Source organism: Siniperca chuatsi, linkage group LG9 (assembly GCF_020085105.1).
Source record: "Siniperca chuatsi isolate FFG_IHB_CAS linkage group LG9, ASM2008510v1, whole genome shotgun sequence".
Lineage (NCBI taxonomy): Eukaryota > Metazoa > Chordata > Actinopteri > Centrarchiformes > Sinipercidae > Siniperca > Siniperca chuatsi.
Window position 1 is genome coordinate 1,205,501 of NC_058050.1, and position 13,168 is coordinate 1,218,668.

Consider the following 13,168-nt stretch of genomic DNA (forward strand, 5'->3'; position numbering starts at 1 on the left):
GTGATTTGCTAAAATGTCGCTAAAAACAGCAGCACAAGTAGAATAAAGTCGGTGAACTGACTCAGTAATATCAGTTAACGTTTGTTACTGATGAAACCAACTTTTCATTTGTTCCAAAGTTACAGAATCTCACTTTAACTTTGATCTCCTGTCCCGGAAACTTAGCTGGACGTGGAAACTCAGTATTTCTAGGCAGTGACACTTGAATGGAGATAATCACGTTTTAGCATACGATGTGAATGCAGCATCAGACAAGCAGCCGCCGGGCGCTGCATGGCATCATGGGAAGGGAAGTGAAGGGGCGGCCCCCCCGGGGTGAGGAGGAGGAGGAGGAGGGCAGGTAATCACTGGCGTCTGGCAGGGTCCGCCTCTCCCTCCCCAGGCTTGCCCCGCTGACAGAGAGCATGCTGGGAGAGACGGCGAGCTGAGCAGCTAAATTACCTTGTAGTCAGGAGGGATCTGAGCGCCGAAGCCGAACGCCGGGAACATTTTGTCACTGCGAGAAGAAAAAACACAGAAAAGTCTGAGGGTTTAAATAGAAAAGAGACGCTGGAGGAGGGTTTGTGATTGGCTGCCAGCAGGAGGTAACGAGCTCATTCAGACCGCCACTACTTCAACACAAAGCAAAGAAATTACTTCTGATTGGCTGTGGGATTGTCTGGGAAGCTGAGAGGTGATTACTTCCTGCTCAGATCATACAACTGAAAAGTGAAGGAAAGTGAAAGAGTTAGAGGAGACACATTTTATCACAAAAACAAGGAGACAAATTGTCCACTTAAATTAAGAATGTTTTTTTTTTATGTGCTGCTGTTAGTCTTATTGTACCAGGTACGCCTTGATCACGTTCACTCAGGTACACCTGGAAGCTTCCCAGTACAACCACAGTCTGATCTGCTGGCCGTGGAGCAGCTCCACTGGAGCAGATGGGGTTCAAGGCCTTGCTCAAGGGCACCTCAGTGGGGGCAAGCGCTGTTCTTCGCTTGTTTCGTCCTGCCGGTCCGGGGGACTGAACCGTCGTTTCAGTTCTCTAACCTTTAGGTTTAAATCACTGCCAATTCAAAGGAGTTCACCTTTTACACTTTAAAATATCATAATAATATATTAGTTTGTTTAAATTTAATGTGGAAGACGCTTTCATTGAACAGCAGTCGGTGAACCAACCGTATCTATAAACCCGTAGCTTGAGACACTGGACCGAAGCACTGGGCGGATGGATACACATGTTGTTTGTCCAGATATAGTTCCTGCTCATTACTCCCTTTAAAACCTCAAACCGTGTTTTTTACATTTCTGTTTGTGTTCAGATTAAATAAACAAGATACAGCGTGTTAATCGGAGAGCTTTAGAGGCGTTGGTAGGTGTATTTTTGAACTTTGGACAGAGCCAGGCTAGCTGTTTTCCCCTGATTCCAGTCTTTATGCTAAGCTAGGCTAACCACGCCCTGAACACGCAGACATGAGACCGCGATCCATCTGAACATCAGAGTACTTCCCAACTATTGCTTTAAGCTGACTGTGTGACTCTCAACATCACGTGACATCGCAGAATGTGGTTCACGTCCAAGATGTCGGTTTCCTTTAACCCTGAAGAAAATCTTTGAACCGTAGTTTTAGTTGCCTAAACAAAACCAAACCTTCACCAAAAAGGATGCAGATCAGAAAACACACAAAGGCATTTTTAAAGGCTCTGACCAATGACCTCACTTGAGGACTAATAGTTTTTAATCTTGGGTGTCCGTCGGTTATAATTTAAAAAAGTTCACTTGTCGCCAGTGAAGAACTGATTAGCTGTTGGTGTAGATAGCGCCACCATTTGTCTCGTAAGTCATGTCCTTATTTCCTGGATTTCTTGGTTATATCGGCCACACGGGCTTCCACCTACAAACGGTGTTTGTTACTCCTCCTACACATTTCAGTCAATCTTCATTCAAATTGGTGCCGAAAATCTTCTTCTTCGCACCATTTTTCTACTACAAGTTATAGGACTGCTGTAGGCGTGACCTACTTTACGTTTAGATGCCGTGACTCTTGAACACATTGTGCGATTGTAACCAATCTATGATACGTGCGCACATCATTCAGCAATAGGTGGCGCTGCAGCAACAGAAACAAAAGTGGTCACAGCTCAGTTCGAAGTCTACTGTATGTATGGGATGTGGGTCTGGTCACTTTGTGTCTTGATGCAGATCTGGATGCAAATCTAAAATATGTAAACATTTGAGAAAAAGGCCTCGGTGCAGACTCCGTATGGATCCGTTTGAGTGCTTTCTAGTTTTAAATAGTGTTTCTCAAAACTAAACTCTTCGTTTCAACCTGCTGAAGCCCTGAAGAAAGAAAGAAAGACATCAGACGTTTTAACTTTTCTCCTCGCAGAGAATAAAATACAATCTTTACAGAAATGTAATATTAGAAAGCGAAGCCTGAGGGAACTTCTAAAACCAAATAGAAGATACCAAGACAGAGAACAAGTCTGAATTAAGAGCACAGGAAGATGTGTGTGTGCTTCTTCTTCATCGCGTCTGAATGAAACGTTGGGTCGCAGTACTGGAACAGAATACGACCACTCGCTACTCTAACTGCCTGTGCTTGAACCTGCTGTAGAATTGAAAAAAAAAACAGACATTTTTCCTTTAATGAATGGACTAATCTGATTGGCTGCCGTGTCACGTCGGGGTCAGGTGCAGACCTACCTGTCGTAGTCCTGGCAGATCTCTCCCACAGCCACCAGAGCCTTCAGGTACTCGTTGGGCTGGTACGGGTGGATGTAGTGCAGAGAGCAGCTGTTACGAGGATCTCCGTTAGAGGCCGTGAAGTCGATGGCTACCTGGAGACACCACAACCAATCAGAGACAAGCGTCAGACCAGTTAGCTTTAACCCTTTATACGTTACACCTGTGTCTTGTAAGTGTTGCGTTTTGCCTCATTCACTTCAACTGCAGCGTGTACGATGCATGTACGAGACCGTCTTCTGCGCACAGATACCTACGGAGTTAACTAGCTAGCAACTAGCCTAACGAGCTACGTTCAGGAGCTCTGGTGTTTAACTCATCAGCACGATGATGCAGGTTATTAACTTTATTTACGTTCTTCATGATCGACCGCTGAACCTGCTGATTTTCACTGTAATTTACATTCTATTGGTGATATAATTTGGAATAATTAGCTTCGTTTAGCAGGCGGGTAATATTCTTCATCACATCATATATGATATGAACATGTTTTACATGACCTAATATACGTATGTAAAATATAAATAGTAACTACGTGGCCCAAAGCGATGCTGAAGCATCAATTTATTATTCAGTTTGTTTTGCAAAATATTTGAAAGTAAAAAATCAGTTTAGTAATTTAAGTGTTTGTCACCTCACAACACGAAGGCTGTAGGTTTGAATCCACCAGGAACAATATTCATACTTCGTACGTGTCAGCTTTTACGATACAAAACACAGTACATACTGTATGTGTATAAATTAATAAATGTATTTGTCATATAGGAGAACTGACATGTTTATTATATTTTTTAAATATATACGGTATATAGGTGCATGTGGAAAATGAGGTTCTACAGGGAATCATTGTTTCTGAAATGAACTGTTTGTCTTTAAATACAAGAAGAGTTTCATCTTTTCCATTCAGTCGACTGTGAACTACAGTAACCTGCAGGCTGATTTCACACACAGACGAGTTTCCTCTGGAGACGACGTCAACCAACAAACAAGCAGCTGATTCGACGCGCCGCTGCAGAGAATAAACCCCTCACTCCTGTTTGTACTGCTTCTCTTTGTGAACTGAAGCTGCCTCGCTTGTTTACACGTTTAGCGAGTCTCTGACCCTCCTGGGCGATTAAACCTCCGCGGGTTATTTCAAAAACACACGAGAGAAGAAGAAGCTCCTGTCTGACTCGCAGGTTGTAGGAAAGTGTTTTCTGACGGCGATTAAACACTCGGGGCGAACGAGGCGGCTCGGATCTCGTCGCTCCGCTGCAGGAAGTGATGCGGCTTTGTTGTGCTGTTGACTCCGGTGTTTACAACGGGAAGACGCTGAGCGACATCATGTTTGCATCGCTGCCTGACTGAAGCGAGATGTTTAAAGTTGTTAGAAGAGCAAGTTTGCAGAACTGAAGTCAGTTTTCCTCTGAGTTACGGGGAGTTGAGGTGTATCCCAGCATGCACTGGGAGGTTTCCTGTCCATTTAACACAATCACGCAACAATGTGTGGCCACAGCTCGAGACAGAGAGTCAAACTGATGATACGACCAACGAGCGGCGTCGCTGCGACGACCCGCTCCTGCAGAGCCATCCTCCACAACGTCAGGAGGACACGTCCGGTCCTCACCCAGGAGGCGGCGCAGGTTCTGGTCCAGGCTCTCGTCATCTCGTGCCCAGACTAGCTGGCTGGTCTGCCTGCACGTGCCCTCCGATCTCTGCAGCTCACTACGCCGCTCCTCCGGCTGCTCCAATCAGATTCAAGTCACTGGTTCTTGCCTACCGTGCTGCGAATGGACCAGGGGGGCGAGGGGGGCCCAGCTACCGCTCAACAAAACCACCACTGTTTGCCGTCCTGGCTCCACAATGGTGGAACGAGCTCTGACCCACATCAGGACATCAGAAGAATCTGATTCTGCGTCTCCTCTTGTTTCTAAATGCAGCACAGTTCAGCATAGTAGATGGTCGTTTATCCTCTCGGTCGAAATGCACTCATTGAAAGCCGCTTTGGATAAAAGCGTCAGCTAAATAAATGTAATGTAATGATAAAATGATAAAAACCTTTACAAACTTTTATTATTTCAAATCTTATGTAGCTTTGAGTCAGGTCGAGTAAGTAATGTGCCTTTACTGACATTACTGTCATTTTTACTTTTTACTAGAGTCAAGACAGGTGGAGGCAGGTCAGGTGGAGTCAGATCAGGTGGAGTCAGATCAGGTGGAGGCAGGTCTAGTAGAGTCAGTTCAGGTGGAGGCAGGTCAGGTGGAGGCAGGTCAGGTGGAGGCAGGTCTAGTAGAGTCAGGTCAGGTGGAGGCGGGTCAGGTGGAGGCGGGTCTAGTAGAGTCAGGTCAGGTGGAGTCAGATCAGGTGGAGTCAGATCAGGTGGAGGCAGGTCTAGTAGAGTCAGGTCAGGTGGAGGTGGGTCAGGTGGAGGCGGGTCAGGTGGAGGCAGGTCAGGTGGAGGCAGGTCTAGTAGAGTCAGGTCAGGTGGAGGCAGGTCAGGTGGAGTCAGATCAGGTGGAGGCAGGTCTAGTAGAGTCAGGTCAGGTGGAGGCAGGTCAGGTGGAGTCAGATCAGGTGGAGGCAGGTCTAGTAGAGTCAGGTCAGGTGGAGGCAGGTCAGGTGGAGGCAGGTCAGGTGGAGTCAGATCAGGTGGAGGCAGGTCTAGTAGAGTCAGGTCAGGTGGAGTCAGGTCAGGTGGAGTCAGGTCAGGTGGAGGCAGGTCTAGTAGAGTCAGGTCAGGTGGAGGCAGATCAGGTGGAGGCGGGTCAGGTGGAGGCGGGTCAGGTGGAGGCAGGTCAGGTGGAGGCAGGTCTAGTAGAGTCAGGTCAGGTGGAGGCAGATCAGGTGGAGTCAGGTCAGGTGGAGGCAGGTCAGGTGGAGTCAGATCAGGTGGAGGCAGGTCTAGTAGAGTCAGGTCAGGTGGAGGCAGGTCTAGTAGAGGCAGGTCAGGTGGAGTCAGATCAGGTGGAGGCAGGTCTAGTAGAGTCAGGTCAGGTGGAGGCAGATCAGGTGGAGGCGGGTCAGGTGGAGGCGGGTCAGGTGGAGGCAGGTCAGGTGGAGGCAGGTCTAGTAGAGTCAGGTCAGGTGGAGGCAGGTCAGGTGGAGTCAGATCAGATGGAGGCAGGTCTAGTAGAGTCAGGTCAGGTGGAGGCGGGTCAGGTGGAGGCGGGTCAGGTGGAGGCAGGTCTAGTAGAGTCAGGTCAGGTGGAGGCAGGTCAGGTGGAGGAAGGTCAGGTGGAGTCAGATCAGGTGGAGGCAGGTCTAGTAGAGTCAGGTCAGGTGGAGGCAGATCAGGTGGAGTCAGGTCAGGTGGAGGCAGGTCAGGTGGAGTCAGATCAGGTGGAGGCAGGTCTAGTAGAGTCAGGTCAGGTGGAGGCAGGTCAGGTGGAGGCGGGTCAGGTGGAGGCAGGTCAGGTGGAGGCAGGTCTAGTAGAGTCAGGTCAGGTGGAGGCAGGTCAGGTGGAGTCAGATCAGGTGGAGGCAGGTCTAGTAGAGTCAGGTCAGGTGGAGTCAGGTCAGGTGGAGGCAGGTCAGGTAGAGTCAGATCAGGTGGAGGCAGGTCTAGTAGAGTCAGGTCAGGTGGAGGCAGATCAGGTGGAGTCAGGTCAGGTGGAGGCAGGTCAGGTGGAGTCAGATCAGGTGGAGGCAGGTCTAGTAGAGTCAGGTCAGGTGGAGGCAGATCAGGTGGAGGCGGGTCAGGTGGAGGCGGGTCAGGTGGAGGCAGGTCTAGTAGAGTCAGGTCAGGTGGAGGCAGGTCAGGTGGAGGCAGGTCTAGTAGAGTCAGGTCAGGTGGAGGCAGGTCAGGTGGAGGCAGGTCAGGTGGAGTCAGATCAGGTGGAGGCAGGTCTAGTAGAGTCAGGTCAGGTGGAGGCAGATCAGGTGGAGTCAGGTCAGGTGGAGGCAGGTCTAGTAGAGTCAGGTCAGGTGGAGGCAGGTCTAGTAGAGGCAGGTCAGGTGGAGTCAGATCAGGTGGAGGCAGGTCTAGTAGAGTCAGGTCAGGTGGAGGCAGATCAGGTGGAGGTGGGTCAGGTGGAGGCGGGTCAGGTGGAGGCAGGTCAGGTGGAGGCAGGTCTAGTAGAGTCAGGTCAGGTGGAGGCAGGTCAGGTGGAGTCAGATCAGGTGGAGGCAGGTCTAGTAGAGTCAGGTCAGGTGGAGGCGGGTCAGGTGGAGGCAGGTCAGGTGGAGGCAGGTCTAGTAGAGTCAGGTCAGGTGGAGGCAGGTCAGGTGGAGGCAGGTCTAGTAGAGTCAGGTCAGGTGGAGGCAGATCAGGTGGAGTCAGGTCAGGTGGAGGCAGGTCAGGTGGAGTCAGATCAGGTGGAGGCAGGTCTAGTAGAGTCAGGTCAGGTGGAGGCAGGTCTAGTAGAGGCAGGTCAGGTGGAGTCAGATCAGGTGGAGGCAGGTCTAGTAGAGTCAGGTCAGGTGGAGGCAGATCAGGTGGAGGCGGGTCAGGTGGAGGCGGGTCAGGTGGAGGCAGGTCAGGTGGAGGCAGGTCTAGTAGAGTCAGGTCAGGTGGAGGCAGGTCAGGTGGAGTCAGATCAGGTGGAGGCAGGTCTAGTAGAGTCAGGTCAGGTGGAGGCGGGTCAGGTGGAGGCGGGTCAGGTGGAGGCAGGTCTAGTAGAGTCAGGTCAGGTGGAGGCAGGTCAGGTGGAGTCAGATCAGGTGGAGGCAGGTCAGGTGGAGGCGGGTCAGGTGGAGGCAGATCAGGTGGAGTCAGGTCAGGTGGAGGCAGGTCAGGTGGAGTCAGATCAGGTGGAGGCAGGTCTAGTAGAGTCAGGTCAGGTGGAGGCAGGTCTAGTAGAGGCAGGTCAGGTGGAGTCAGGTCAGGTGGAGGCAGGTCAGGTGGAGTCAGATCAGGTGGAGGCAGGTCTAGTAGAGTCAGGTCAGGTGGAGGCAGATCAGGTGGAGGCGGGTCAGGTGGAGGCGGGTCAGGTGGAGGCAGGTCTAGTAGAGTCAGGTCAGGTGGAGGCAGGTCAGGTGGAGGCAGGTCTAGTAGAGTCAGGTCAGGTGGAGGCAGGTCAGGTGGAGGCAGGTCAGGTGGAGTCAGATCAGGTGGAGGCAGGTCTAGTAGAGTCAGGTCAGGTGGAGTCAGGTCAGGTGGAGGCAGGTCAGGTGGAGTCAGATCAGGTGGAGGCAGGTCTAGTAGAGTCAGGTCAGGTGGAGGCAGATCAGGTGGAGTCAGGTCAGGTGGAGGCAGGTCTAGTAGAGTCAGGTCAGGTGGAGGCAGGTCTAGTAGAGGCAGGTCAGGTGGAGTCAGATCAGGTGGAGGCAGGTCTAGTAGAGTCAGGTCAGGTGGAGGCAGATCAGGTGGAGGTGGGTCAGGTGGAGGCGGGTCAGGTGGAGGCAGGTCAGGTGGAGGCAGGTCTAGTAGAGTCAGGTCAGGTGGAGGCAGGTCAGGTGGAGTCAGATCAGGTGGAGGCAGGTCTAGTAGAGTCAGGTCAGGTGGAGGCGGGTCAGGTGGAGGCAGGTCAGGTGGAGGCAGGTCTAGTAGAGTCAGGTCAGGTGGAGGCAGGTCAGGTGGAGGCAGGTCTAGTAGAGTCAGGTCAGGTGGAGGCAGATCAGGTGGAGTCAGGTCAGGTGGAGGCAGGTCAGGTGGAGTCAGATCAGGTGGAGGCAGGTCTAGTAGAGTCAGGTCAGGTGGAGGCAGGTCAGGTGGAGGCGGGTCAGGTGGAGGCAGGTCTAGTAGAGTCAGGTCAGGTGGAGGCAGGTCAGGTGGAGGCAGGTCAGGTGGAGTCAGATCAGGTGGAGGCAGGTCTAGTAGAGTCAGGTCAGGTGGAGTCAGGTCAGGTGGAGGCAGGTCAGGTGGAGTCAGATCAGGTGGAGGCAGGTCTAGTAGAGTCAGGTCAGGTGGAGGCAGATCAGGTGGAGTCAGGTCAGGTGGAGGCAGGTCAGGTGGAGTCAGATCAGGTGGAGGCAGGTCTAGTAGAGTCAGGTCAGGTGGAGGCAGGTCTAGTAGAGGCAGGTCAGGTGGAGTCAGATCAGGTGGAGGCAGGTCTAGTAGAGTCAGGTCAGGTGGAGGCAGATCAGGTGGAGGCGGGTCAGGTGGAGGCGGGTCAGGTGGAGGCAGGTCAGGTGGAGGCAGGTCTAGTAGAGTCAGGTCAGGTGGAGGCAGGTCAGGTGGAGTCAGATCAGGTGGAGGCAGGTCTAGTAGAGTCAGGTCAGGTGGAGGCGGGTCAGGTGGAGGCAGGTCTAGTAGAGTCAGGTCAGGTGGAGGCAGGTCAGGTGGAGTCAGATCAGGTGGAGGCAGGTCAGGTGGAGTCAGGTCAGGTGGAGGCAGGTCTAGTAGAGTCAGGTCAGGTGGAGGCAGGTCTAGTAGAGGCAGGTCAGGTGGAGTCAGATCAGGTGGAGGCAGGTCTAGTAGAGTCAGGTCAGGTGGAGGCGGGTCAGGTGGAGGCAGGTCAGGTGGAGTCAGATCAGGTGGAGGCAGGTCTAGTAGAGTCAGGTCAGGTGGAGGCAGGTCAGGTGGAGTCAGATCAGGTGGAGGCAGATCAGGTGGAGGCAGGTCAGGTGGAGTCAGGTCTAGTAGAGTCAGGTCAGGTGGAGGCAGGTCAGGTGGAGGCAGGTCTAGTAGAGTCAGGTCAGGTGGAGGCAGGTCAGGTGGAGGCGGGTCTAGTAGAGTCAGGTCAGGTGGAGTCAGGTCAGGTGGAGGCAGGTCAGGTGGAGTCAGATCAGGTGGAGGCAGGTCTAGTAGAGTCAGGTCAGGTGGAGGCAGATCAGGTGGAGTCAGGTCAGGTGGAGGCAGGTCAGGTGGAGTCAGATCAGGTGGAGGCAGGTCTAGTAGAGTCAGGTCAGGTGGAGGCAGGTCTAGTAGAGGCAGGTCAGGTGGAGTCAGATCAGGTGGAGGCAGGTCTAGTTGAGTCAGGTCAGGTGGAGGCAGATCAGGTGGAGGCGGGTCAGGTGGAGGCGGGTCAGGTGGAGGCAGGTCAGGTGGAGGCAGGTCTAGTAGAGTCAGGTCAGGTGGAGGCAGGTCAGGTGGAGTCAGATCAGGTGGAGGCAGGTCTAGTAGAGTCAGGTCAGGTGGAGGCGGGTCAGGTGGAGGCGGGTCAGGTGGAGGCAGGTCTAGTAGAGTCAGGTCAGGTGGAGGCAGGTCAGGTGGAGTCAGATCAGGTGGAGGCAGGTCAGGTGGAGTCAGGTCAGGTGGAGGCAGGTCTAGTAGAGTCAGGTCAGGTGGAGGCAGGTCTAGTAGAGGCAGGTCAGGTGGAGTCAGATCAGGTGGAGGCAGGTCTAGTAGAGTCAGGTCAGGTGGAGGCGGGTCAGGTGGAGGCAGGTCAGGTGGAGTCAGATCAGGTGGAGGCAGGTCTAGTAGAGTCAGGTCAGGTGGAGGCAGGTCAGGTGGAGTCAGATCAGGTGGAGGCAGATCAGGTGGAGGCAGGTCAGGTGGAGTCAGGTCTAGTAGAGTCAGGTCAGGTGGAGGCAGGTCAGGTGGAGGCAGGTCTAGTAGAGTCAGGTCAGGTGGAGGCAGGTCAGGTGGAGGCGGGTCTAGTAGAGTCAGGTCAGGTGGAGGCGGGTCAGGTGGAGGCAGGTCTAGTAGAGTCAGGTCAGGTGGAGGCAGGTCAGGTGGAGTCAGATCAGGTGGAGGCAGATCAGGTGGAGGCAGGTCAGGTGGAGTCAGGTCTAGTAGAGTCAGGTCAGGTGGAGGCAGGTCAGGTGGAGGCAGGTCTAGTAGAGTCAGGTCAGGTGGAGGCAGGTCAGGTGGAGGCGGGTCTAGTAGAGTCAGGTCAGGTGGAGGCAGGTCAGGTGGAGGCAGGTCTAGTAGAGTCAGGTCAGGTGGAGGCAGGTCAGGTGGAGTCAGATCAGGTGGAGGCAGGTCTAGTAGAGTCAGGTCAGGTGGAGGCGGGTCAGGTGGAGGCGAGTCAGGTGGAGGCAGGTCTAGTAGAGTCAGGTCAGGTGGAGGCAGGTCAGGTGGAGTCAGATCAGGTGGAGGCAGGTCAGGTGGAGTCAGGTCAGGTGGAGGCAGGTCTAGTAGAGTCAGGTCAGGTGGAGGCAGGTCTAGTAGAGGCAGGTCAGGTGGAGTCAGATCAGGTGGAGGCAGGTCTAGTAGAGTCAGGTCAGGTGGAGGCGGGTCAGGTGGAGGCAGGTCAGGTGGAGTCAGATCAGGTGGAGGCAGGTCTAGTAGAGTCAGGTCAGGTGGAGGCAGGTCAGGTGGAGTCAGATCAGGTGGAGGCAGATCAGGTGGAGGCAGGTCAGGTGGAGTCAGGTCTAGTAGAGTCAGGTCAGGTGGAGGCAGGTCAGGTGGAGGCAGGTCTAGTAGAGTCAGGTCAGGTGGAGGCAGGTCAGGTGGAGGCGGGTCTAGTAGAGTCAGGTCAGGTGGAGGCGGGTCAGGTGGAGGCAGGTCTAGTAGAGTCAGGTCAGGTGGAGGCGGGTCAGGTGGAGGCAGGTCTAGTAGAGTCAGGTCAGGTGGAGGCGGGTCAGGTGGAGGCGGGTCTAGTAGAGTCAGGTCAGGTGAAGTGAAGTATGCAGATAGTGTATTTTATCGCTCTCACGTGTGTTCAGTCAGCAGCTCTCACCTGATGTCTCACCTGATGTCTCACCTGATGTTTCACCTGATGTCTCACCTGATGTCTCACCTGATGTTTCACCTGATGTCTCACCTGATGTCTCACCTGATGATCAGCTGGTTCGACCGATGGGGCCATTAAGTTGATCAAAGTGATATCAAAGTGTGTGTTTGTGTGCGGTCGACCTGCAGATCGACCTTACAGTGCGTTACAGCGAGCGGGTGGCACGCGAGCTGCGGCGCCAGACCGGCCGGACCGGTCGGATCCCGGCGAGAGCTGCTGGTTTTAAACTGGGACGCTGAGGCTGCCGCACGCGTCGCCGCGGTTACCGTTTCCATGGTGACATCAGAACCAGTCCGATAACACGGGACGCAATTTCTCCTGACGGGAATATGAAGCAGGAAGATGACCTGTGTGTGTGTGTGTGTGTGTGTGTGTGTGTGTGCTCACTGTAAACTGGATCTGACAGCCTCCCATGATGTAATCCAGGAAGGAGTGCATCTTGATGATCTGCGGACAGAAAGTATTCATATTTAATGACGTGGCGTGAAACGGAGCTCAGTGTCGGTCCGGACGGGAGCTGTTTTCACTCATTCTGCCGATCAGCTGTTTGTCTGCCAGCTGGTGTGGACGCTAAAGGCTTGTGGCTCTTTGAGAGCGCGTCATACCGCTATTAAAAGGGGAGACACGAGCGGGTGCAGCGGGGAGTTTTGATAATCAAGTCATTTTTCAAGCAACACTTGCAGACATTCCCGAGGTCCAGCTCTTTCCCCAGACGTGAGCGTTTGCTGCTTCTCTCTGCCGTGTGTCGCAGTGGACCTGAGTCCTGGTACCTCTGGGTTTCGGACAGAAAGCAAAGCGAAGACGTCACTTTTATTTTACATAATACAAACCAAGAGAGGGGGCCCTCGGGTCCCTAAACCAAAATCTCACCTCGGGCCCCAAACAGAGCTGAAGCTGCACTGCCCTCATTCCCACCTCTACCAAGTCTTTTTGCTCTGTAACTTGCATATTACACTGATATTGCTCAAACTGTACATATTTTGTGTGTGTGTGTGTGTGTGTGTGTGTGTGTGTGTGTGTGTATATATGTATATATATTTTCCTTGTTAATATCATTTTGTTTTCCTGTTGTTTAATGAAATGCACCACAGAGCGCCTGTGGCCATCAGACTCTTTAACTCCTCCCTCTAAGAGTCAGTCTGCATGACCCGAAGTCACTAAACTGGACATTGATCATTAACATCTCTGCAATACTTGAGATAATGTGCAATATTCTCTGTTTAATACTCCTGATCAATATTTAGTTTTTCCTATTTATTATTCATACCTCCATTGCTGCTGTTGCACCACTGCTTATTACTTATTACTTATATTATTACAGTGTATTATTATACTGTATTATCATCATCAGCCGGTAAACCCACTTGGTACTTCATTTACTTTCTGAAGTGTTTTTATAGTGTATTGTATTATATTTTTCCTCCTGTGTGCGCTGACGTAAAGGCGAGCTGCTGTAACAAAGAGTTTCCCTTCGGGGATCAATAAAGTGTTTCTGATTCTGATAAAGTCGGACCTTGAAGATGTCCCCTGTAGTATTTCTGCCATCCTGGATCGGACCCTGGCCGGTAACTTTAGGTGTGATAAGATGCACCTGCACTAATATTGTGACCTAAATCAACGTTTCCTCCTAAACTCGTACCTAACGCTGGTTTCCGCCCTTGCAGACTAAGTGGCCTTGAAACCTGGGTAACCGCAAAACGACCACTGCTGAGCCGCCAACAGCGACAGATTTCTTATGACGTTTAGACGCGTTACGTTACTGTCCTCACTCAAATAAACCCTGAAATAACTTCTTTTATCCTCGTCCACGTGTCAGCTAACCTGCTTCTCTGCTGACGCCGCAGCGACTCACTCGTCAGACGATGGGAGCCCCGTGAAAACAGAAAAGAAAACTGCCTTCAA

General features: G+C 52.5%; 1 protein-coding gene across 1 annotated transcript in view; it reads right to left on the reverse strand.

Annotated features, from left to right (window-relative positions):
- cpne4a (copine IVa) overlaps positions 1–13,168 on the reverse strand; it is a 93,433-nt gene that overhangs the window by 13,063 nt on the left and 67,202 nt on the right. The window contains exons 10-12 of the mRNA XM_044206872.1: positions 11,654–11,713; positions 2,690–2,823; positions 442–496 (exon numbers count right to left, since the gene is read on the reverse strand). Coding sequence (XP_044062807.1) covers positions 442–496; positions 2,690–2,823; positions 11,654–11,713 — 249 coding nt within the window. The remainder of the gene's footprint in view (positions 1–441; positions 497–2,689; positions 2,824–11,653; positions 11,714–13,168) is intronic.